Raw genomic sequence first — 21,512 nt, forward strand, 5'->3', positions numbered from 1 at the left:
GTCTTTTTGAGACAGGGTCTCCTTGTAGCCCCAGCTGTCCTGGAACTCGCTATGTAGACCAGGCTGGCCTGCAACTCACAAAGATCCATCTGCTTCTGCCTCCCAAGTGCTGGGATTAAAGGTGTGCACCACCACGCCTGGCTCTATTGAATTCTTATATGGAGAGAATCCTCAGTGCCAGCAGGAAGCAGGTTATCCCCTCTTTCTTGCATCAGCAAAGGAGTCAAAAGTTTGGAGGTTTGGATGACTGACATATAATTCCATGTGGAAACTGTTGTACCTCATCCACTGGACCCCAAAAAGACCACTGAGGACCCAACACACCAAAATGCAAAAGCAAAGGTTTATGGTTTATTTGGGCTTAAGCTCGGGCTCTCAGACCTCACCAACTCAATGGATCCGTGCTGAGAACCCAGAGTAGGAAGTTTTAGCTCACACTTGCCTTCCATCCTTGCAGTGTTGTTGGCTGTTTGGATTTTCTTGTCTGCTTCACATAGTGTACTGCCCGCAACCTCAGAAACTTGTTCTCCCTAAGAGGACTGGGTAAAGCTTCCTTTGAAACCACAGGAACTCCTTTGCTGACCGATTCTGCCTGTTTCTGATATTTCTTGGCCTCATGTTTTCTGGGACCCCAGGGGATATCTTGGCAGAACACGCTGTTATATGTCAATAATTGGTGCTCACTTAGCTTTCCCTCACGTCAGATTTCTGCTGTACCCTCTTTGCCCCTTTCTCCTTATCTGAAAAATACTTTCTGAGAGGGTCTTTCTCTATTGCTCTTCACCTTATTATCATTTTGAGAGACAGGGTCTCACTGTGTAACCCTGGATGGCCTAGAGCTCCCTATGTAGGCTAGTCTGGCCTCCAACTTATAGAGCTCTGCCTGCCTCTGCCTTCCCAGTGGTGGGATGAAAGGCCTGCACCACAATCACCTGACTCTCTACCTCGCTTTTTTCAAATATTCTTATTTATCATTTTCATGTGTATGAGTATATTGCCTGCATGTAGGCAAGTGCACCTGTGTCATGCAATGCCTGTGGAGGTCAGAAGAGGGCGTCGGGTCCCCCGGAACTGGAGTTGCAGATGATTGTTAGCCACCGTGTGGGTGCTGGGAATTGACCCTGGGTCCTCTGCAAGAGCAGTCAGTGCTTTTAACCGCTGAGCCATCTCTCCAGCCCCTATGTCATCTTACTACTTTCTATTGCTGTGATAAAAACACTGACCAAAACTAACTTGGAAGAAAGGGTTTATTTGGCTTACAGTACAGTCTGTCATCAAGGGAAGCCAAGGCAGGAGCTAGAGCACAGGCCATGGACTACTTACTGGCTTGCTCCCCTGGCCTGTGCTCAGCCTGCTTTCTTATATAATACAGGCCCACCTGCCCAGGGGTGGCACCACCTACAATGGGCTGGGTCCTCCCACATCACTCAACAATCAAGAAAATGCCTCACAGACATGACCACAGGCCAGTCCAATGGAGATAATTCCTCATCTGAGGTCCCTCTAACTCAGTTGTGTCAAGTTGACAGCTAAAGTTATTCAGCACAGGGAGGCAGTTGAGTCTTGGTAGAGGCTCAGTGACTCTTGTTTCAACTCTTTATTTTGAATTATGTGTATGTGTGTGTGTCTGTGTGTGGGTATGTGCATGTGAGTGCAGGTGCCTGTGGAGGCCAGAAGAGGGTGTCAGATCCCCTGGAGCTCGAGTTCCAGGCATTGTGAGGGAGCTGCCTGCTGTGTGTTCTGGGAACTGAACTTAGGTCTTTTGGCAGAGCAGCAAGTGTTCTAACTGCTGAGCCTCCTCTCCAGGCCCCAAGCCCCTGCACTAGCCACCGTTTTTGAGATGGGCTCTCACTATGTAGTGAGGCTGGCTCGGAACTCATGTGCTCCAGGGGTGTGGTTCATATTTCACTTTGTACTAGCTAATAGAGTACTTTAAAAAATATTAACTTTATTTATTTATTTATTTGGTCTTTTTGAGACAGGGTCTCCTGTAGCCCCAGCTGTCCTAGAACTCACTATGTAGACCAGGCTGGCCTTGAACTCACAGAGATATGCCTGCCTCTGCTTCCGAGTGCTGGGATTAAAGGCGTGTGCCACCACTCCCGGCTAGAGTACTTTTCAATCACATTCTCGAAGTTTATAATGGCTGGGGGATAAGAGGGCGCTCTTGCCCTGTACATTTAACACCATTTTTCTTTTTGGGGTGGCCTTGGGGATGGAATCCAGGGCCTCATGCATGCTAGGCAAGCACTCCTCCCTTGAGCAGTCCTGGGTCCTCATCACTCTGAAATTATTATGGGATATTTTCCTTTCCTTCTTTCTGCTCTTGCCACCATCCAGGCCTCCTTAACTTTTGTCTAGACCCTTGCAGTGGCCTCCTGGCTCGGATCTCCCTGCTTCTACTCTGTCCCATCACACCTTCCACCCCGTTCTCAGATGAGCACCCTACTGTGTACCTGTGACTACAGATATCATTTTTCTGTCTAAATCCCTCTGAGGTCCCCTTGCCCTCTGACTCCCAATGACCCCAGCATGTCACAAGGACTTGGGGAAGAGTCTGTGCTCACTCCCTAGCTGGGCCTTGCCATAGCTTGGCCTTCCTTGCTGAGCGGAACGAGCAATCTGTTGCTGGGGACTATTCCAGATTTAGAAGATTTACCAGAACTCTGGAATCTTGGAAAACTCCCGGGTCCAGGGTAAAACAGGGTGGCTGATCAGTGTACACTCTCCCCCCGTCTTATGCTCTAGCAACAGCAACTGCAGAAACAGAGTTAACTACAGCAGTTAAAACAAATGCAGATTTATTATTATTTTTTCATGGAGCAAAGAAATTCAGAGAGGGATGGTTGCTGGCTTCAGATCTCCAGCTTGACACATCTGAGTGGGACGTCTCTGCAATTCACTCCACCATAAGATGGCTGCCTCAGCTCCAGCCATCACTCGCACATTCAAGGCAGGAAGAAGGGGAAGGTGTGGCAGTGATTTGTCAGACTCCCCTTACCGGGAAAGCCTTAGCTTTCCTTCGCCTTGCATGGTCCAGTGCATGCACTCTGGAGTCAAATTAGTGACGTTTCAATCCTAGCTCTACCACTTTCTAGTTAAGCTACTGTGGGAAGTCACTAGCTTGGTCTGACCTTAGTTTTCTCATCTGTTAAATGGGAAGGATGATCACAGCTAGCTTTACAAGGCCATCTTGGAAAAATAAGATGAAGGGAAAACATAGAGGATGGTGTCTGGCACACACTAAGTGCTCATCAAATCTCAGACTTTACTTTATTATTATACTCTATAAGGCCAGAACTCGTTTCCATAGTTCCCTGGCTACAAGGGAATTAGGGACAGCAAGGGCTGAGCATTTATCATCTCAATATAAGGACAGGCAAGAAAGAAGGAAGGCAGCTGGGGATCAAGTTAGGATTAAGCAACCAGTAGCATCTTCTGTACTTGAGAAGCTTCTATTTCAATTTCAGGACCCAGCTTGGGCATTGCCACCTCCAGGAAGCTCTCCTGGATTCCTGCTGCCCATAGATAATGGTTTAGGTGTCTTATTTCTGTGCCCCTGGTCTGTGTTTCTGATCTCTGTCTCTCTGTTTCTCTCTGTCTCTCCCCCACCCCCCAACCCCTGCCCCATGATCTGTTTCTGAGCTATCTGCTGCAGGGCTCTTCTCTGAACCCAGGAAACCTTGTGGCCCAAGGTTTGGGCTTTCTGAGTAAGAAAGGTTAACCCTAAGAATGGCACCCTGAGTCATGACAAGTTTATCGTGCTCTCTGCCTATTATAGCCAATGTCTGATGAGGAAGTGGTTGAGGGACCAATCATTAGCTGTAACCAGGTGTGTTGTGAGGAGGTTAGAGACTGAGGTGCAGCCCTGGTAGACTGCCACATTTTCAGGAGCATCCGAGACTGTGGCCCCTCTTGCAGGGACAGATGGCCCACCTGGGACATCCCTTACCAGACCCTGGATACTCATGCCTTGGATCCAACTCACCTCATCGGCCTCAGAAGAGCATTCCTTTCCTTAGCCCATTATGGATCCTGCCTTACTGGATGTTCCTGGATCCTGACTCAGGTCAGCCTCTCTCTGGGCCTGTTTCCCTACCTGTCTCACACAGTGAAGGCTTTTCATATGACTCTTGACGGAACCATTGCTCTCCTCGAGCCTGTACCTCTGAGGATGGGGCTGGGGTCTCCCCTTCCTGTACCACTCCTGGATGAGGGCTCACCAAACACTTCTCTCCAATCAGACACCTTGGGCTGTTAGCTGCTGGGGAGGCTGTGCTGGGGCGCCAGGGGACCTGCTGGGAGTCCCCCACCCCCAGGGCCAGTGAGGTAGTCTCTGGGCATCTTCCAGGGGCTTGGCCTCTCTGTGTTGGGTGAGGCTGGCTTTGGGGAGACCCTAGCCTCTAACCTGCAACTGGGGATCCTATCAGACTGATGGGTGGTATGTATCAGGATCAGAGAGCCTCGAACAGGTTAGAGTTGGGCTGGTTCACAGCCTGAGATGGAGGGACATGTGTCTGTAGGGTCCTTAATCCTCGGGTTACCTGTCTGCCCCCTGGGCGCTATTAGTACTGTGACATGTGCCCTCAAGGCCTCTACGGTCTGGCCCAGGGTGTCTATTTCTTGTTCCCAGGATCCCAGGAGATGAGAATGAATATCTAGACACTCAGAAAAGGTTTATTGATGTTGCAGGAATGGACTGAGGCTTCCTGGAACCAGTTCTTCACAGCTGTAGTTTCTGGAGGAGCAGAAGTCAGTGTGAGGAACTCTGGGATATATCACCTTCTGAGGCAGCACAAGAATCTTCAGGGTGATAGCCCCCCACCCAACCAGGGGCATGGCCAGGCCAGCCTGGTCTCTGACCAAAGGCTTCAGGCCCCCCGGTGTTTCAGAACATGGTGCATGTGCACTTAGAATACATCCTACATTTGTTGGGTGTGAGACTCCAGCCCAGGAGGGCACCTGTCCCCACACATGACCACCCAATGTGGCCTCTCTGTGAGCCGGCCCTCGTTCCTGATTCAAGGTCTGTATCAGGAAGGGCTCAGCCAGGGTTTCTCAGGGAGTGGGTGAGTGACCCTGAACATGGGCTTAAGTGACCAGTGAATATATCCAGGAGGGAAGAAGCTGGTGAAGAGGAGAGCCCGAGGGGTGGGCTGAGGGGCTCAGGAGGGGGTGCATGAACACCTACCTCGTTGATCCAGTCAATGTAGGCGGACACACGAGTGAAGACCACTGGCTTCTTATATGTGTTGCAGCCTTTGGGGGAGCCGAAGCTCACGATGCCATGAGTCTCCCAGGAGCCGTCCTCAGCCTGGCAGTTCAGTGGGCCTCCGGAGTCCCCCTGTAGCAGAGCAATGGACCTCAGCCTCGGGCCTCCCCCAGAGGCTGGCTTTGAGGCAGGGGTCGCTGTGGTGAGGGATGTGAGCTGCGACCTCAGTCTCAGTACTGTCTCTTCAGGCCTCAGGCTGCCTCTGCTCCATTCTGTGAGGCCCTAGGGTGTCAGCTAGCTCTTGGTTTGTGTGCCTCAGTTTCTCTTGCTGTTTAGGTCACTCTGTGTAAGTTTCTGTGGGCTATCCAGAGAATGAAGGATGCTGGGAGCCCTGCGGAAATGGGGAGGTTGGCATGTGGAGAGGGTGTTATATTTAGAAACAGGACAGTCCTGGGTTGTCCTGGATGGTATGTGGTTCTGGTCAGACTCTGAGTCCCTGTCTCCTTGGACAGGTGTGTCAAAACCTGCAGGAGCACTTGTGGGGACAGGAAGGAAGTCACTTCCCCAGCTGCTAGACCCATTTAGACCTCATGGTGGTCCCGTGAAGTGGTTACTATGGCCTCTTTTTTGATGCATGTGTGTATGTGTGTGAGAGTGCAGGTGTATGCGGATGTGCATGCACATGTATGTATATGTATGCAGATCCAGAGGACATTCTTGGGTGTCATCCTTAGGAATGCCATGCACTTCCTATCTTCTTGGCTTGGAGCTCACCAGTTAGGTGAGCCATCTGGTTGGCCAGCAAGTCCCAGGAATCGTCCTGTCTCCAGATCCCCAGGACTGGGATTATAGGCCTAACTCCGTGCTCTGCATTTTTACATTATGGGTTCTGGGAATTGAATTTAGGTCTTCACACTTGCAAGGCAAACTTTCCCATTACATTAAAACATTCTATCTATCTATCTATCTATCTATCTATCTATCTATCTATCTATCTATCTATCATCTATCTATCATCTATCATCAATTATCTATTTTGTGTGCATGTCTGTGTGTGTGCAAATATACACGCCCATTTGTGTGTGTGTGTGTCGAGATCAGAGGACAGTTGTAGGAGCTGGTTCTCTCCTTCCATCATACGGGTTCTGGGACTGAACTCAGGTCATTGAGCTTGGTGGCAAGTGCCTTTCCTGCTGAGCCACCTCTCTCCTGGCCTCATTTTATAGAGTCCTTCAGCAGCCTCCCAAGGTCACAGAACTAATAATTACTTGAACTTGGCTGCTCATGTCCAGCTTTCTGTTTCACTGTATGTGCTAGAGGTGAGCAGAGGGGGTGGACTGGGGTGACAGTTTCTCCTACACTTGCTGTGTCCTTACCCATCGGGTCTCCTCTTCTTGGAGGGAGGGATTTCCTGTACCCCACCCTCTCTGCCCACCTCCCTGCCACCCGCTGGTATGGGGTCAGGACACTCACGTTACAGGCAGAGATGACACCATCGCCCCCGGCGCATACCATGGTCTTCCTGACCCTGATGAACCACCAGTCCAACCTGGAGCATGTAGCATGGTTCACGATGGGCTGCAGGCCCTGCTGGAGCACATCAGCGATGGGGCCATTGGCTGGGGAGAGAGCAGTAGTGAGCTGGGAGTCAGCCCGAGGCCTCACTCAGCCCTGGCCTTTAGTCAGCCGAAGATAGGACAAGGCAGGACGTATGGATCCCTGTGAGAACCCTGCATGTACCCTTCATCAGGAGGTCCATCCAGGGTTCAAACCTTTGCTTCAGGGTCCCTCAGAAGGTAGGGAGTGCCTTTAATTCAGAGCTTGCCTCCCCTCTTCCCCCCTTTCTGTTTTGCTGTGTTAGAGAGGAAACCCGGATGTGAGACAAACTCTACCACTGGGCTATCCTCTTGGTTGCCTTTTTATACCTTCTGAGTCAGGGTCTCGCTAAGTCACCCAGGCTGGCCTTGAACTCACTCTGTAGCTCAGGCAGTCCTTGGATTTGTAATCCCACCTCCCGAATAGCTAGGATGACAGGCGTGAGACACCGCACCCAGTTTGAGCGTCTAGCTGACAGTCATTTCTCTGCAGCGCACTACCTTTGGTGTCATGTATTTCTCAGCTGTCCAAAGAGTTAACCTGCCTGTCCTCTAAGTCCTGTTCAGTTTCTGTTTGCATTTAACTTTTCAGTTCCTCTGGAGTCTGCTTGGGTATTGATATGCCTAGAGACCTGAACTTCTACTCCCAAGGGGCTGTTTTAGTTAGTTAATTTATTATTATTAATAATTATTATTGAGCCAGGGTCTCACTCTGTAGCCCTGGCTGGGCTGGAACTCATTATGTAAACAGGATGGCCTAGAACTCACAATGATCCACCTGCTTCTGCCTCCTAAGTACTGGGATAAAGGCATGTGCCATCACACCCGGTTTTTATTTTATGTGTATGAGTGTTATGCCTACATGTATGTAAGTCCACCTGTGTCATGCAGTGCCTCTGGAGGCCAGAAGAGGGCGTCAGATCCCCAGTCAGACAGTTGTTACTGCCACGTGTGTGCTGGGATTCAAACTTGGGTCCTCTGTAGGAGCACTCAGTGTTCTTAACTGCTGAGCCATCTCTCCATCCCTATTTTCGTTTGTTTTTGAGACAGGTTCTCATGTAGCCCAGGCTGGCCTTAAACTCCCTAAGTAGCAACCTTGAACTCCTGATCCTCCTGCCTCCACCTTCCAAGTGTTGGGATCACAGGCAGGGACAACATGCCAAGTCCTGTTCTAAACACCTGAGGAGTTCTAGCCTATTTAATTCTCATGACATCTATCACATGCACTTATTAGTGCCTACCACATGGTCCGGGCTGAATAAATATTAGCTATTATTATTACAAACTTTAAAAAGCTCTGAAAACATCCGGCAAGGCGTGTCGAATGGCAGGTGAATCTGGGCAGCATGCTGATTGTGAACGGTACTTCCTCTAGGAAGCCCTCCAAGATTTCCGGGCCTGAGCTGTACTTACTCCAGAGGCGACCCCAGCCGGTGACATAGCAGGGGTAGCCTTGAGGCAGCAAGGCGTCCGCCTCTGGGAGGCAGGCCACTTGAATGGTGTCACTGAGCTCCACAGGCTCGGCCAGCTTGATGAGGGCAATGTCATTCCTAAAACAAAAAGTAGAGGATTGAGAAGTTGGCAGAAAGGCTGGGCCTGTGGGTCACGCCATGGTGGTTGGGGATTCCCTATGCATGCCCAGCAGCAGCTTATTAGCTAGCAGAGATGCTGGAGGACAAATGATCCTTCTTTGCATATGTGGGAGTGTGCGTGCGTGTGTGTGCGTGTGCGTGCGCGTGTTTGCATGTGCCCATGCACATGTACAGAGGAGGACACTGTGTGTCAGTGTCCTGCTCTATTAGTACCTTATTCCCTTGAGACAGGGTCTCTCCCTGAACCTGGGAGCCAGGCTGGCAGCCAGCAAGCCCTAGAGCTCTTTTTGTCTCCATCTCCCACAGCACTAGGGTTACAGCCTCAGCTTCTGCAGCCACACCCTGCTTTTTACTTGGGTGCTGTGGATTTGAACTCAGGTCCTTATGCTTGCACAGGAAATGCTCTTAGCCATTGAGTCATCCCCCTACCTGTAAGTGACCCTTCTAGTAGGCTCACTCAGGCCCTTAGATGTGGCTTCTCCCTCACTTGCCAACTCATGAAAACGCAACAGAAAGGAAGTGTTTGGAACTACTGTGAGTTTTGACCCCTCAGAAAGGGTGCTAAGCAAGTCTGGAATGGTGGTAACAGAAGGCATGTGTGGATGCATTTAAATATTCTCCATTGTTGGGTCTGGTGGCACATGCCTTTAATCCCAGCACTCAGGAGGCAGAGGCAGGTGAATCTCTGTGAGTTCAAGGCTAGCCTGGTCTATGTAGTGGGTTCCAGGCCACCTGGGGCAACAGGGAGACCCTGTCTCAAAAAAGACCAAAAAAAAAAAAAAGAAAAAGAAAAAAATCTCCATTGGCAGAGGGGAAGTTGCTAACCTTGGCAGACCTGCTTTGATGTCTAACTTTGCCATGCACTGGGCTGTGTGACCTGGGATGTATTTCTTAACCTCTCTGAGTTGGGGTTTCTTGTCTATGGCTATCGTGAGAATTAGATAGGAGATGGCATCTCACATGCCTATTGCAATGAGCATGTGCTCAGCGCTCAGTAAGGTGATATCTGCCTTGGTCTCCGCTTGGGGGAATATTGGCAGAATATGGGGGATGGCGGGGTGGCTTGGAGTCTCTATCTCTTGTGTACCTTTCCCAGACCCTTGATCAATGTGAAGGATGGAACAGGAGTCATCTTGTGGCTATGCAGGTTGCACACACTGGACACAGGGGTCAGACTCTGTGGTTCCATCTTGGGGACCCACCTCCCATGCTACCCCAGCCCTCTAGGCAGGCAGTTGGCACTCACAACACGAAGAGGGAGTTCCACTTCTCATGGACATAGATGGTGTCTACCCCCACATAAAGGGAGCCTTCCTCGTCCTCCACAGTCAGGTTGTACTTCCCCAGGCCCACACGGTAGGTGAGGGATTCGCTAGAAGAAGGGAAAGAGATCAGGTGGCCTCTGGGAGGGTTGGGAGGGAATTGACGGCTTTGGTGACCCAGCCCTATCCACGGTCACTGTGAGGTTCTGTCGGGGAAGGGGTGCCTGTTCCTACTGACCCTGCACAGGATAGGGGGACAAGACCCAGGACTTGGAGCCAGGAACTGTCCCAGATAGGAAGGCTAGGCCCTACCCCCTCACAGGAAAGCCAAGCTGTCATTGCCTCTTGCTTCTCTGTGTCAGCAATCACCTGACCACTGCCTGGCTCTGGCCTCTCCCTACTGCAGGATCCCCCTGCTCTAAGTACTGAGATGACAGGCATGTGTCACCACACCTGACTTCTGACCTTGATTCAAGAGTGGGCATCTCCTAAAACAGATGCCAACCACTCTCAGCCTTTCTGGAAGTAAAGTCCTTCCCATAGCTCCGCCTCCCCCAGAGTCAAAGCCGGAGGTCTTGCTTTTCCTCTGCCCCCATTAGGAGGCTGCCCTGGTGTTTCCAAAGCACCAAGCAAGTGCCTCTTCAGGGCCTTTGCAGTGGCTGTTCGCTCTACCTGGAACACCCTTCATAGATCTGTGATGCCCTCTCTCCTTCCTTTACATCTTTGCCCTTTTCGGAGAGGTCTTCCCTCAGATATGGTCCCCTGCCCTTCCCTCCTTCCTCCTCCTCCTTCTTGCCCTCCTTTCTGCTCAGACTGGTCTCAAACTCACTATATAACAACCAAGGATGACCTTCAACTTCTGATCTTCCCAAGTGATGAGATTACAGGCACATGCCAGCACACCTGATTTTATGTGGTGCTGGGGATGGAACCTGGGGCTTCATGCATGCTAGGTGAGCATTCTACCAACTGAGCCACAACCCCACTCCTTTATTTTGGTTGTGAGTCTGAGCCCTTAATGGCTGCACCAGCCCTCCAACCCAGCACCTACCCCCTCATTTTACTAATCCTCCCTCCCTCCCTTCCTCCCTTCCTCCCTTCCTCCCTCCCTCCCTCCCTTCTTCCTTCCTGCTGGGCTATCTCCTTTTAAATAGAACCACCTATACCCCTCTCCCTTTTCCAGCCTTTTGTTTGTTATTGATATGTTATATATTTACTTGTTTGCTGCTCTGCCTTCCACTAGAATATAAACTCCCTAGAACCCAGGTTTGGTTTTCATTGCCGTTTCTTGGCACAGAGTTGGTACATAAGAAATGTTTGTTGACTGAATAAATGAGGAGCTGAGTTCATGGATGTAAGCAGCTCATAGAGCCCAGTGCCTGGAGAGTGTGTTACACACTCAATAAAAAGCAGCTTGGATGACAACCAGTCTTGACATGTCATTCCACTCACTCACTCGATGCAGTGGGCAGCAGTGAGGACGTGGGTGTTGGTGATCAAGGTGCCTCCACACGTGTGCCTCCACGTGTCATCCTTGAGGTACTGAAGAGAGATCTGCAGAAAGGCCCACATGTCAGCCCATATGGGAGTCCCCAACCCTGCCCCTCCATCTCTGCCTCTGTCTCCCGGTGGCTTGCTTACCTGCCAGGGCCAGCTATGGGGAACGGCGTCATCTCCTCCTACTACCCTGGATACCACGTTGGGTGGGAAGGTGGGGTTCCCACAGCTGGTGACTGGGGAGAGAGGGGAGTGCAGGTGAGTGGGATGGCCTTCCCCTGGGAAAGGCTGATGAGCAGATGTGGCTGGTATCTTACTGCGGGAATTGTGGGAAGGGCAATTGGCTTTCTGGGCCTCCGCTTCTCTTCTGTGACATGGGAAGAACAGTGACTTGGAGTATCTTGAGAACTGTTGCACAACCCATTTGAAGAGCTTCGCTGAAGCTTAGAGGGGATGCTTAGTTACCACAGCCAAAGAAACAGGCAGGTGGCTTGCACATGAGCATGTAGGACACCTTGTCCTTCTCACCCTTTGGAGGCTACAGCACAATGTAGGGGGTATGGTTCCATGGGAACTGTAGAGTCCTACACTGTCACGACTGGGGAGCTGTGTGGAGTGGTCAAGGGCGTGTGCTCTGTGGTGAGGCAAACCGAGGCTGGTGTCCAGCTGCCTTGCTCACCAGCATGCAATCCTGGGCAGGGCACCGAGAGCTACCCTCCTCTCCCCGCCCCCCTGCCCACTGTGAAATGGAGATATGGACAGACCCTATACCTTAAGCTTGTTTGCAGACTCCGGTTTGCTTCTGCATCTAGAAAGTTCAGTATATAAGCTGGAAGGACTCAACCAAGTGCTGTCACTCAAACAAACGAACATACAAACGCAGTGACATTTAGCAAGGTGAAGGAACTGGCCCAGGTCTAGTGGAAAGTGAACAGCATTTAAATCTCGCTCCTGAGTTTGCAACCTCGGAGAGTGAAGAACCCTCAAGGGGGAGGCACAGGTGGCAATGGCAGGCCCAGCGGCCCCCGGAGAGAACACAGCGTGAAGCATCCGCTCTGTATCTTGCTCCAAGGTTCCCACACCTGTCCTCACACCCTGCAGGGCGCTCACTGGCCCTTCTCCAATAGGTGGAAACAGCTGCCCATTTGGAATCCATACAGGACCCCAAAGTCCTTTTCCTGGGAAACACAGAGCACCCAGAAGCCATCCTGAGCTCACAGCCTACTGACTGCAGCAGGTCCCCACCCTCCAACTTACCGCAGGCCAAGATGGCAGCAAAGACCGTGATACCCAGCATGGTGCAAGTACTCAGGACAAACTGGAGTGGATCAGGCAGGGCATTTATAGGCACAGGAGAAGCGCTCATAGGGGTCAAGGCTGAGCCACACCTGGGACAAACCTGTTCAGACAAGGTCTTTCCCTGACCTTCATGGTTACTATTTAATTTGAGCAGGGATGGGCTTGGCTGGAAGCATAGTTTTCCCAAAGTGAAGGGAGTTCACTGGCCGCATCTTCCATCAAAATCCATAGATATTAGACTCTAGGTCTATCTGTCTGTACAGATGAATGGAACTCAGTTTGGATGCTTTCCTGATGGTTTTAAGGAAATCAAAGCACTCCCATGAACCTCTCAAGGTCCTGGCACTGGCTAGAAGCACTTGGGTAGACATGTGGCCAGCTGTGGTCCTCTATGTCTGAGTGTAGAGCACTCTGGCCCTGCCTCTGGGTGTCTTCAGTGAGCCTTGGGGCAGCCAAGAAAAAAGGCTTTTGGGAGAAACCAAGTGGAGGCAGGAACTGCCTTTGGCATGTGTCTGACAGGTACCAGCCCCTCTGGTCCCTGGCCCCAGTGCAGGGAGTGGCCTGACAGAGGACGCCATTAGCCAGGGCCCTCACTGTGACACTTGGCAAACTGATACATATATATTCTGGTTATAGTAACAAAGACTGCAAAAGCAGCCATGGGGGCTGGTGGGCGTTTGCAGAGGGGGGCTTCCATCAAAATCCATAGATATTAGACTCTAGGTCTGTCTGTACAGATGAATGGAACTCAGTTTGGATGCTTTCCTGATGGTTTTAAAGAAATCAAAGCACTCCCATGAACCTCTCAAGGTCCTGGCACTGGCTAGAAGAACTTGGGTAGACATGTGGCCAGCTGTGGTCCTCTATGTCTGAGTGTAGAGCACTCTGGCCCTGCCTCTGGGTGTCTTCAGTGAGCCTTGGGGCAGCCAAGAAAAAAGGCTTTTGGGAGAAACCAAGTGGAGGCAGGAACTGCCTTTGGCATGTGTCTGACAGGTACCAGCCCCTCTGGTCCCTGGCCCCAGTGCAGGGAGTGGCCTGACAGAGGACGCCATTAGCCAGGGCCCTCACTGTGACACTTGGCAAACTGATACATATATATTCTGGTTATAGTAACAAAGACTGCAAAAGCAGCCATGGGGGCTGGTGGGCGTTTGCAGAGGGGGGCTTAGGAGCGTGGATTTCCTGTGCTGGGAGGGTGGGGCTTGGTGCTGAACTGATTTTGCCTAAAGATGTGATTGCTTTATTTGACTGTGTGCCACTGACATGCTGTATATACAAACCACAAACTATTTCGCTCATTCTCTGCAGGTTCACTGAACCCCTGCTATGTGGAGGCCCTGGGCTAGTACTGGGCACACAGAGATAAGACCCTATTCAGCACTGGAGCTCGGGGGTGAGGCTCTTCCTGCCAATCAGGGTGATGCGTTCCTTAGAGAGATGAACCTGGCTGGAGCTCCGTGTGAGATGAGATTATTTTTTTGTTGTTGTTGTTTTAAAAAAAACAATTATTTTTGTTTTACGTGTGAGTGTAGTCCCTGCATATAGGTAGGTGCACCTGTGTTGTGCAATGCCTGCAGAGGTCAGAAGAGGGCATCGTTGGAACGAGTTATGGATGATTGTTAGCCACCATGTGAGTGCTGGGAACTGAATCTGGGTCCTCTGCAAAAGCAACCAGTGCTTTTAACTGCTGAGCCACCTCTTCAGCTCCCGAGATTGGTTTTAAGTGGGAGCTTGATGGGATACAGGTAAGAAGGTTCCTTCTCTGTGGATCCCATGTCCAAAATGAGTTAGAGAACTGAAGTGAGGCTGTCAGGACCCCTTGCTGCACCCACAGATCCAGCTTTCCAAGGTCTGCAGTGCACTGTCAGGACCTGTGATCTCAAGGCCTGGTCATGCTCAGCAACCACAAGTGATGAGGGGGTGGTGCGATGTGGCCACATGATACCCGAGGGTGTCAGGAGAAGCAATGCCAAGTTTGGGAGGAGGTAGGGCAAGAGCCCGAGAACAGGGCAGGTGCCAGTGACAGGGGCCTGGATTTGCTGGCTGCTGGGACAAGATTTGGTGGCAGCTGTTCCATCTCGGAAGAGGGCAACTAAAGAGGCAGGCTGAAGGGCTGGGGGGGCGGGGGTTTCTCTTCTGTGACTCCAGAGAGGGTATGGGGGCTCACTAAAGAACTAGAGATTAGTGAGGGTGTTAAAGTTCGATGGGGGGTGGAGTTGGAGGGTGATGGGGGTTGGTTACAGTGCTTGGTGATGTTTGGGGCTGGGAAAAGAGGATTAATGAGAAGATGGGGTGGGGGGGGGCAGCTCTTTTTGTCTCTTTGAGACAGTCTCCATGTAGCCCCAGCTGGCCTGGAACTTGCTATGTAGACCAGGCTGGTCTTAGACTCATAGAGATCCATCTGTCTCTGTCTCCCAAGTGTTGGGATTAAAAGTATATACCACTAGGCCTGGCTTGTTTGGGCTTTAAAAAACCTTTTTTAAAATTACATTTATTGAGCCGGGCGTGGTGGTGCATGCCTTTAATCCCAGCACTTGGGAGGCAGAGGCAGGAGGATCTCTGTGAGTTCAAGGCCAGGTTGGTCTACATAGTGAGTTCCAGGACAGCTGGGGCTACAGGGAGACCCTGTCTCAAAAAGACCAAAAAAAAAAAAAACCATTTTTTTTTTCATTTTGTGTGTTTATGTTCTATGTGTATGTACGTGTTTGTGCTGAGTATGCCATGATGCCCATGTGGAGGTCAGAGGACAACTTGCAGGAGTTGGTGCTGTCTACCATGAGAGTCTCCGGGTCTTGCTGGCTTGGATTTTTTTGTTGTTTTCAGACAGGGTCTTGTATAGCCCATGCTGGCCTGGAACTCCTGATCCTCCTGCCTCTACTTCCCCAGCACTGACATTCTAGGAAGGTACCACCACACCCAATTCCGGGGAAGTTTTTCTTGGGAACTGGGTCACTTTGAACTTCCTCCTTCCTCAGCTGGCTTCCTCTGCAGGGCCTACCAGTGTGTGTGTGTGTGTGGGGGTCTTGGCAGGCTGAGGCTGAAGCCCCCACCAGCTGAGGCCCTAGCATGCCACAGATGGCCTGGTCTTGAATTCTGAGGGCTCGAGAACCTCCCCTGACCCCCTCCCAGCCCATCACCAGGCCAGCTACAGCGTGAATGGAACCCCTTCCCCTTCAATCTCCTTCCCTCTTCCTTGTGTCCTTCCCATGGGTAGTTAGGGAATCCTTTGTGCAAGTACTGAAGGATTAGTCGTTTAGCCTAAACTGCTGTTAGTGGTGGTGGCATACCAGGCATTGTGTAGCATGTAAGGGTGCTATACCCCAGGAGAGACACCTCCTGAATACACCGCCCTTTCCAAATAGGATTGCGTAGAAGACAGGCAATGGGCCATCTGGTGCTGCAGTTCCAATCATGGCCACCCGGGGGCAGCAGCACACAACCAACTAGAAATCCGTTCTTGCAACCAGGCTTGGGTGGGAAGTGACCCCAGCAACCACAAGTCTAGGAGACTCCAGCCCACCCACATAGGAAGCTGCTGGTCCACCCTTACAGTCACCCCACTAACCCAAGAAGCATTGTCTGAGCATGCTCAGGACTGTGGATGTTTATGCACGGCGGGGGCACATGGATCCCGAACCCCTGTAGACTTAATGCCACACCTTATCAGTTTTATTGTTCTTTCTCCCTACCCCCTCCCTCCCTCCCTCCCTAAAAAATTTTTGTTTTATGTATATGAGTGTGTCACCTGCATGTGTGTAAGTGCACCCATGTTGTGCAATGCCTGCAGAGACCAGAAGAGGGCATCGGATCCCCTGGAACTGGAGCTGCGGACGGTTGTTAGCTGCCATGTGGGTGCTGGGAACTGAACCCGGGTCCTCTGGAAGAACAGCAAGTGTTCTTAACTGCTGAGCCATTTCTCCAGCCCCATTAATTTTGTTTCTTTAGACAGGGTCTCACTATGTAGCCAGGCCAGCATGGAACTCTCCCTGCCTCAGCCTCTGGAAAGCAGGGATTACAGGTGTACACCACCACATAATAGCTTTAACCACCATTTTGTTGTCAGGAGACGAAGCCCTCCTCTCTGAAATCTCAAGGCAGGTGGCCCCTCTGTGAGGGTGCAGTCTGCTAGCTGGTCACTCTGAGCAGAGTCCTGCTGCCCCAACTCACCCCCTTCATGGACTTTTTTGAGAATGAAATGAGTTAATACACAGTGCTTAGACCAGTGCCTGTTGTTTTACAGGTCTTCAGAGACCAGCTTCTCCATTAGGAGTCCTCTCTTCCCCAGGCTCCTGGCATGACTGCCCAACACCCAGGGACCTTGGCTTTACTCCCTTCCCTGCCCTTAATTAGCCATCAAAAACCACACACACATAAGAATATAGAATTTTATCTCGTTTTAGTTAAAAAAAATAATCGTACCACCAAATGAAGAAGTAGCTTTTTTCTTTTTTGGGAGAGTGAGAGGGAAGAAAAAAAATGCAAAAAGCCTAAAGAAAAAGGGAAATTTATATTCATCTGTATAAACACATCCACTAAGGCAAACGCAAGCCAGGGCCACGGCTGCTGGGCTAGGCTCGGTCCTTTCCTATTCTTTGCAGGATGTAAGACCAGAAAGAAAAATAAAACCTCTGCAGGTCCCACAGGGGTACTGGAGACTCAAGGCATTGTAGTAAAATAAAGAGTTATCAAGTTTCAAAAGCAGTGATGCTGTCATGACACACACAAAACATTGCATAACAGTGGCCTTGATGCCGTTCACTTAGACTGGGTGACATCACAGTTTCACAACACAGCAACAGGTACACACATACACACACATGAGCAAGCACATGGGAGTTGTGGAGGAGTGCCACGGGTTTACTACGTCCTGTCTGGCGATGGGCTGGAAGGTCCCCATGCATCCTAGGGGGTAGGCAGGTGCTGTCACTGGTGACAAACCCAGGGAAGGATAGTGGGGAAGGTGGGCCGGGCTCCAGGTCCAACTGCCAGTGCATACAAATACATCAGGTATTCCCTGGGGAACTGAGGCAGAGTGCTGGCGTCCTTCCTAGAAAGGCTAGCCCCCCCAGGAACATCAACCCTCTATAGCCCCTTGGACCCTCAGCTTTTTCTGTGGGGGAGTGCCCAAGGAGTGGCATTTCTGTCCCCCACATCTCTCCCACCTGCGTCCCCATGGCATGCCCAGCAGAGTGTGGCCCGTGAGGTAGATTCGCACAGTGGCCTTCACCCTGCCTGGCCGGGCCCCATCGCCACATCAGCCTAGAGAGCCAGGACTTGGGTCCCTTCACCAAACTAGGAGCCCCTCCCCAGCCTCCACCAGAGGGGTAGACCTGGAGGGAGGAGTCTGGGGAGGGGCTCACCTGGGCTTCTATAAGTTCCTTGGGTCCCTCTGTCAATCTCTGCTGCTCCCTATCTAGGAAGGGGCTGTCAGGCCAGGAGCAGGGCGGCTTGTGGTTAAGGGTAGGTGGGAGTGGCTGGCACATAGGGCAGGGTGGGACTGAAGGCTGGAGCTGGGCTACAGCAGGCAGCAGGGTGGCCAGAGAACGAGAGACACAGGGATGGCCAGCAAGGATGCTGGCGGCTGGTGTGACAGCCTCAGAAAACAGCAGGAGGGAGCAGGGACTGGCCAGGCCACTCAGGAGACGCCTGGATGGGATTCATTCACAGGTAATTTTGATTTTAGTAGTGGTCCTTGCCACACAGGCCAGGACCCAGGCTTGCCTCTCATGGGTCTCCTGTGCCCGCCCATACCCTCAGACTGCACACTGGGGCAGGGCTGGGCCCTTGGCCTTGGCCCTTGCTACTTGAAGGTGGACTGCAGCTCCTTGAAGGCCGCTTTCCGTTGCTTCATCTCCTCGGCCTGCTTCTTCCTTTCCTCCTGCTCGGCTTTGATCTCTTCCTCGAAGCGGCTGGACACGTTGATGGCTTGTACCTGATGAGTGAGGGTGAGGGGTCAGGGCTGGAGTGGCCTCCATATACCCCTGGGAGCTGCTTTTCCAGGGGTCCCACCTGGCCACACATAACCCAACTCTGGCCCCACTCATACCTGCTTTCACCCCTCTGAGCCTCAGATTCTCTATTTAGAACCTGGCACACGGTAGCTAGTTGCAGGAGCTTATGGGGAGGATTAAAATAACACGGGCTGGGGATCTGCTTAGTTGGTAAAGTGCCTGCCTGACATGTATGAAGTCCTGGGTTTCATCTCTTGCATTTCATGAATGGGGCATGGTGTACACCTGTATTCCCAGCACTGGGGAGGCAGAGGCAGAAGGAGCAGAAGTTCAATGCTAGCCTAGGCTACATGAGACCCTGTCTGAGAGACAGGGAGTGAGGGGAAAGGGGAGGTAATGCTTGGAAAAGAGAGGGATGGGGAGGCAGCTTTGGGAAGGGAAGAGTCTTAACCACACTGAAAAGAAAAATAAGGAAGGATGGGGATCCTGGATGGGCAGGACCCAGGAGCCACTGGACCAAACCTGTCCCCTCCGCCTGTACATGTGCTGAAGGGGAGGGGGCTGTGTGTGTAGTTGGTATGAGGGTTCCTCAGCTTTCTCTAGGTCAGGGCTGGCAGGGCAGGGTCTCCAGGGAGCAGAGCCCAGCTAGCTGTCTCCCTCTTTAAGAGCCCTGTATGGCTGGTGAGATGGCTCAGTGTGTAATGGCACTGATGACCTAAGTTTGATCCCAGGAACCTATATGGTAGAAGAAAATTCATTCCCACAAGTTATTCTCTGACTTCCATACCCTCCCCAAAAGAGCCCATGGCCCTGCCCGCCACACACGGTGTCAGCCCCACCTCTCCTCTGCAGCCTCATCAGGGACAGGAAGGGACTGTGCCTAGCCTCAATCTTAAACCACATCATCACACAGCTGGCCCAGCCCCATACAATCCTCAGCTCTTGGCTCTCACCTTGGCCTCGAAGAAACTTTTGGCTCCCTTTACACCCTCGGTGGAGACATCAATCTCGGAGAGGCGGGCCAGCACATGTAGCCCACTGTCCTCCTGCAGCTCCCCAGCCGCTGCCTTTCGGAAGATCAGGAGGAACTGTGGTGGGAAACGCACAGGGTGTCAGCATGGGCACCAGGGAGCAAAGTCCCCGGCCATACCTAAGCCTCAGCTGAGGCCTTCTCAGGAGAACAGTGGGGTGCTCATGTGGGACTGCGAGCTACAGAGCTGGGCTCCATGGTCTGCTCTGTCAGAATCCTGAACAAACACATACACCCGGCTCCCATCACAGCTTCCTTCCTGCCTTTTTTTTTTTTTGTCTTTTTGAGACAGGGTTTCCCTGTAGCCCCAGCTGGCCTGGAACTCACTATGTAAACCAGGTTTGTCTTCAACTCACAGAGATCCACCTGCTCTCAGTTCCCTCCGTCCTTTTTTTTTTTTTGTCTTTTTGAGACAGGGTTTCCCTGTAGCCCCAGCTGACCTGGAACTCACTATGTAGACCAGGCTGGCCTGCCTCTGCCTCCCGAGTGCTGGGATTAAAGGTGTGCGCCACCACACCTGGCTTCAGCTTGCCTTTTATCTGTCATCTGCTGTTCCCCACACAGACTTGCACTGCATGCTTTTGGAGCCCCCAGGGATCACGGTCCCATCCTATAGTAAGAGGATGGCTCTGAGACAGCAAATGGCTTGCCTGGAGTCTAGGGAATGCTAGGAGGATTCTTTGAGCCCAAGGCATTCCCACGGACCACCTCAACTTCCTCCTTGGTCTCTTGTCACCTCATAGAAGCCCATGCCATTTTCCCCCAATGCTCCTTTACTTCCTGCCAGCTCTCCCAGGCCCAGGACTCTCCAAGGCACCCATCATTCTACACAGGTAAACCATATGCTGTCGAGGCCTAGCACACAGTTATGTGGCTTTGAGCCTTCATTCCCCTGACCACACTCAAAAAAGACTTGTCCACAGCTTCTGCTTCAGAGTAAGGGTGGAGATTACAAATCTGCAGTCACTTAGCACCGTGCCAGGGCCCCTTGGTCTCCCAATGCCTATCACTCCATCTTCCCCTGAACCAAGCACTGTGTAATTCCCCCCTCTTGGGCAGCCTCCTCTAAGCTCCAGCACCTCAGAGCACAGGGCCTTCCCCACACCTCAGATGTGCACACTTTAATCACTCAAAATAGCTGAGTGGGGTGTCTCATACCTGTAATCCCAGGACTCGGGAGGCCGAGGCGGGAGGATGCCTACCTAGAGCACCCTGCGAGCCTCACATAGCCAATTGGATCAGTCATTCACAGCTGGCTGTCTAATGATGATGTCATTCAATAACAAAAACCATCCAATAAGTGTTCAGTGTGGATGGAGGGGGAGTGGGCTGGGTGGGGCTCACCTCCCGGAAGCTGAGCTTGCCATCAAAGTCCTCATCCACCTCCTTGATCATGTTTTTCAGGCCTAGGTGAGTCTGGGGAGCCCCAAGTTTCTCCATCATGAGCTTTAGTTCCATGAGGTCAATGAAGCCATCCTTGCCAGCATCATACCTGTGGGCACAGACAGACTTAAGGACATCCTAATAACCCTCAGATTGGACCATGTAGAGAGACCACAAGCAGAGGTGCAGGGAGCTGGGGACTCAGAGGGTACCTGCCTTCATCAAGTCTTCCTATCACAGCTGGAAGGGAGCTCAGAGCCTGCTTGGTTATCTCCAATGATGGGCACCGACTGCCTGGCCAGGTGGCCTCCTGCATGCTGAACCATGCTAACTCTCACAGAAACCTGAGGTTTAAGGGAGGAAGCCACAGCCTTCTGTACTAAATGTGGTGTGAGCAAGCGGGGAGAAAGAATTCACCCCGTGGAGTATGGATCCGGTTCTTTCTAGTTCAGGCATTTATTTTTTTAAAATTTTATTTATTTTTATTTTATGTGTATGTGTGTATTGCTTGCGTGTAGGTAAGTGCGCCCATGTCGTGCAATGCCCATGGAGGTCAGGAGAGGCTGTTGGATCCCCTGGGACTGGAGTTACGGACAGCTGTTAGCTGCCATGTGGGTGCTGGGATTTGAACCGAGGTCTTCTGCAAGAACAACCAGTGTTCTTAACCACTGAGCCGTCTCTCCAGCCCCTA

General features: G+C 51.6%; 2 protein-coding genes across 2 annotated transcripts in view; both read right to left on the reverse strand.

The window, feature by feature from the left end:
* Positions 1 to 4,659: 4,659 nt before the first annotated feature.
* Positions 4,660 to 12,455, reverse strand: Ctrc (chymotrypsin C). Its single transcript, XM_029558417.1, has 8 exons — positions 12,416 to 12,455; positions 11,303 to 11,394; positions 11,118 to 11,215; positions 9,646 to 9,771; positions 8,221 to 8,357; positions 6,686 to 6,831; positions 5,192 to 5,344; positions 4,660 to 4,738 (listed from the first exon to the last, which is right to left on the reverse strand). Exons 1-8 carry the CDS (start codon positions 12,453 to 12,455, stop codon positions 4,724 to 4,726), a joined length of 807 nt encoding a protein of 268 aa, XP_029414277.1. The 3' UTR covers positions 4,660 to 4,723.
* A 4,373-nt stretch (positions 12,456 to 16,828) lies between these two features.
* Efhd2 (EF-hand domain family member D2) overlaps positions 16,829 to 21,512 on the reverse strand; it is an 18,589-nt gene continuing 13,905 nt past the window's right edge. Inside the window, exons 2-4 of the mRNA XM_008822669.3 lie at positions 20,783 to 20,930; positions 19,362 to 19,496; positions 16,829 to 18,389 (exon numbers count right to left, since the gene is read on the reverse strand). Of these exons, the coding sequence (XP_008820891.1) occupies positions 18,258 to 18,389; positions 19,362 to 19,496; positions 20,783 to 20,930 (415 nt within the window). The 3' untranslated portion in view covers positions 16,829 to 18,257. The remainder of the gene's footprint in view (positions 18,390 to 19,361; positions 19,497 to 20,782; positions 20,931 to 21,512) is intronic.

The sequence above is a fragment of the Nannospalax galili genome, unplaced genomic scaffold (assembly GCF_000622305.1).
Source record: "Nannospalax galili isolate Female #2095 unplaced genomic scaffold, S.galili_v1.0 scaffold548, whole genome shotgun sequence".
In the NCBI taxonomy this organism is placed as follows: domain Eukaryota; kingdom Metazoa; phylum Chordata; class Mammalia; order Rodentia; family Spalacidae; genus Nannospalax; species Nannospalax galili.

What these genes read in the sequence shown, in the direction of transcription:
- Ctrc (XM_029558417.1), bottom strand. Translation starts at nt 12,455, where the DNA reads ATGCTGGGTATCACGGTCTTTGCTGCCATCTTGGCCTGCG. An exon ending in ACTGCTGCCCACTGCATCGA is followed by an intron (nt 9,772 to 11,117) that starts GTGAGTGAGTGG and finishes CCCTTCTTCTAG; the next exon opens with CGAATCCCTCACCTACCGTG. An exon ending in TGGAACTCCCTCTTCGTGTT is followed by an intron (nt 8,358 to 9,645) that starts GTGAGTGCCAAC and finishes TTTTTGTTTTAG; the next exon opens with GAATGACATTGCCCTCATCA.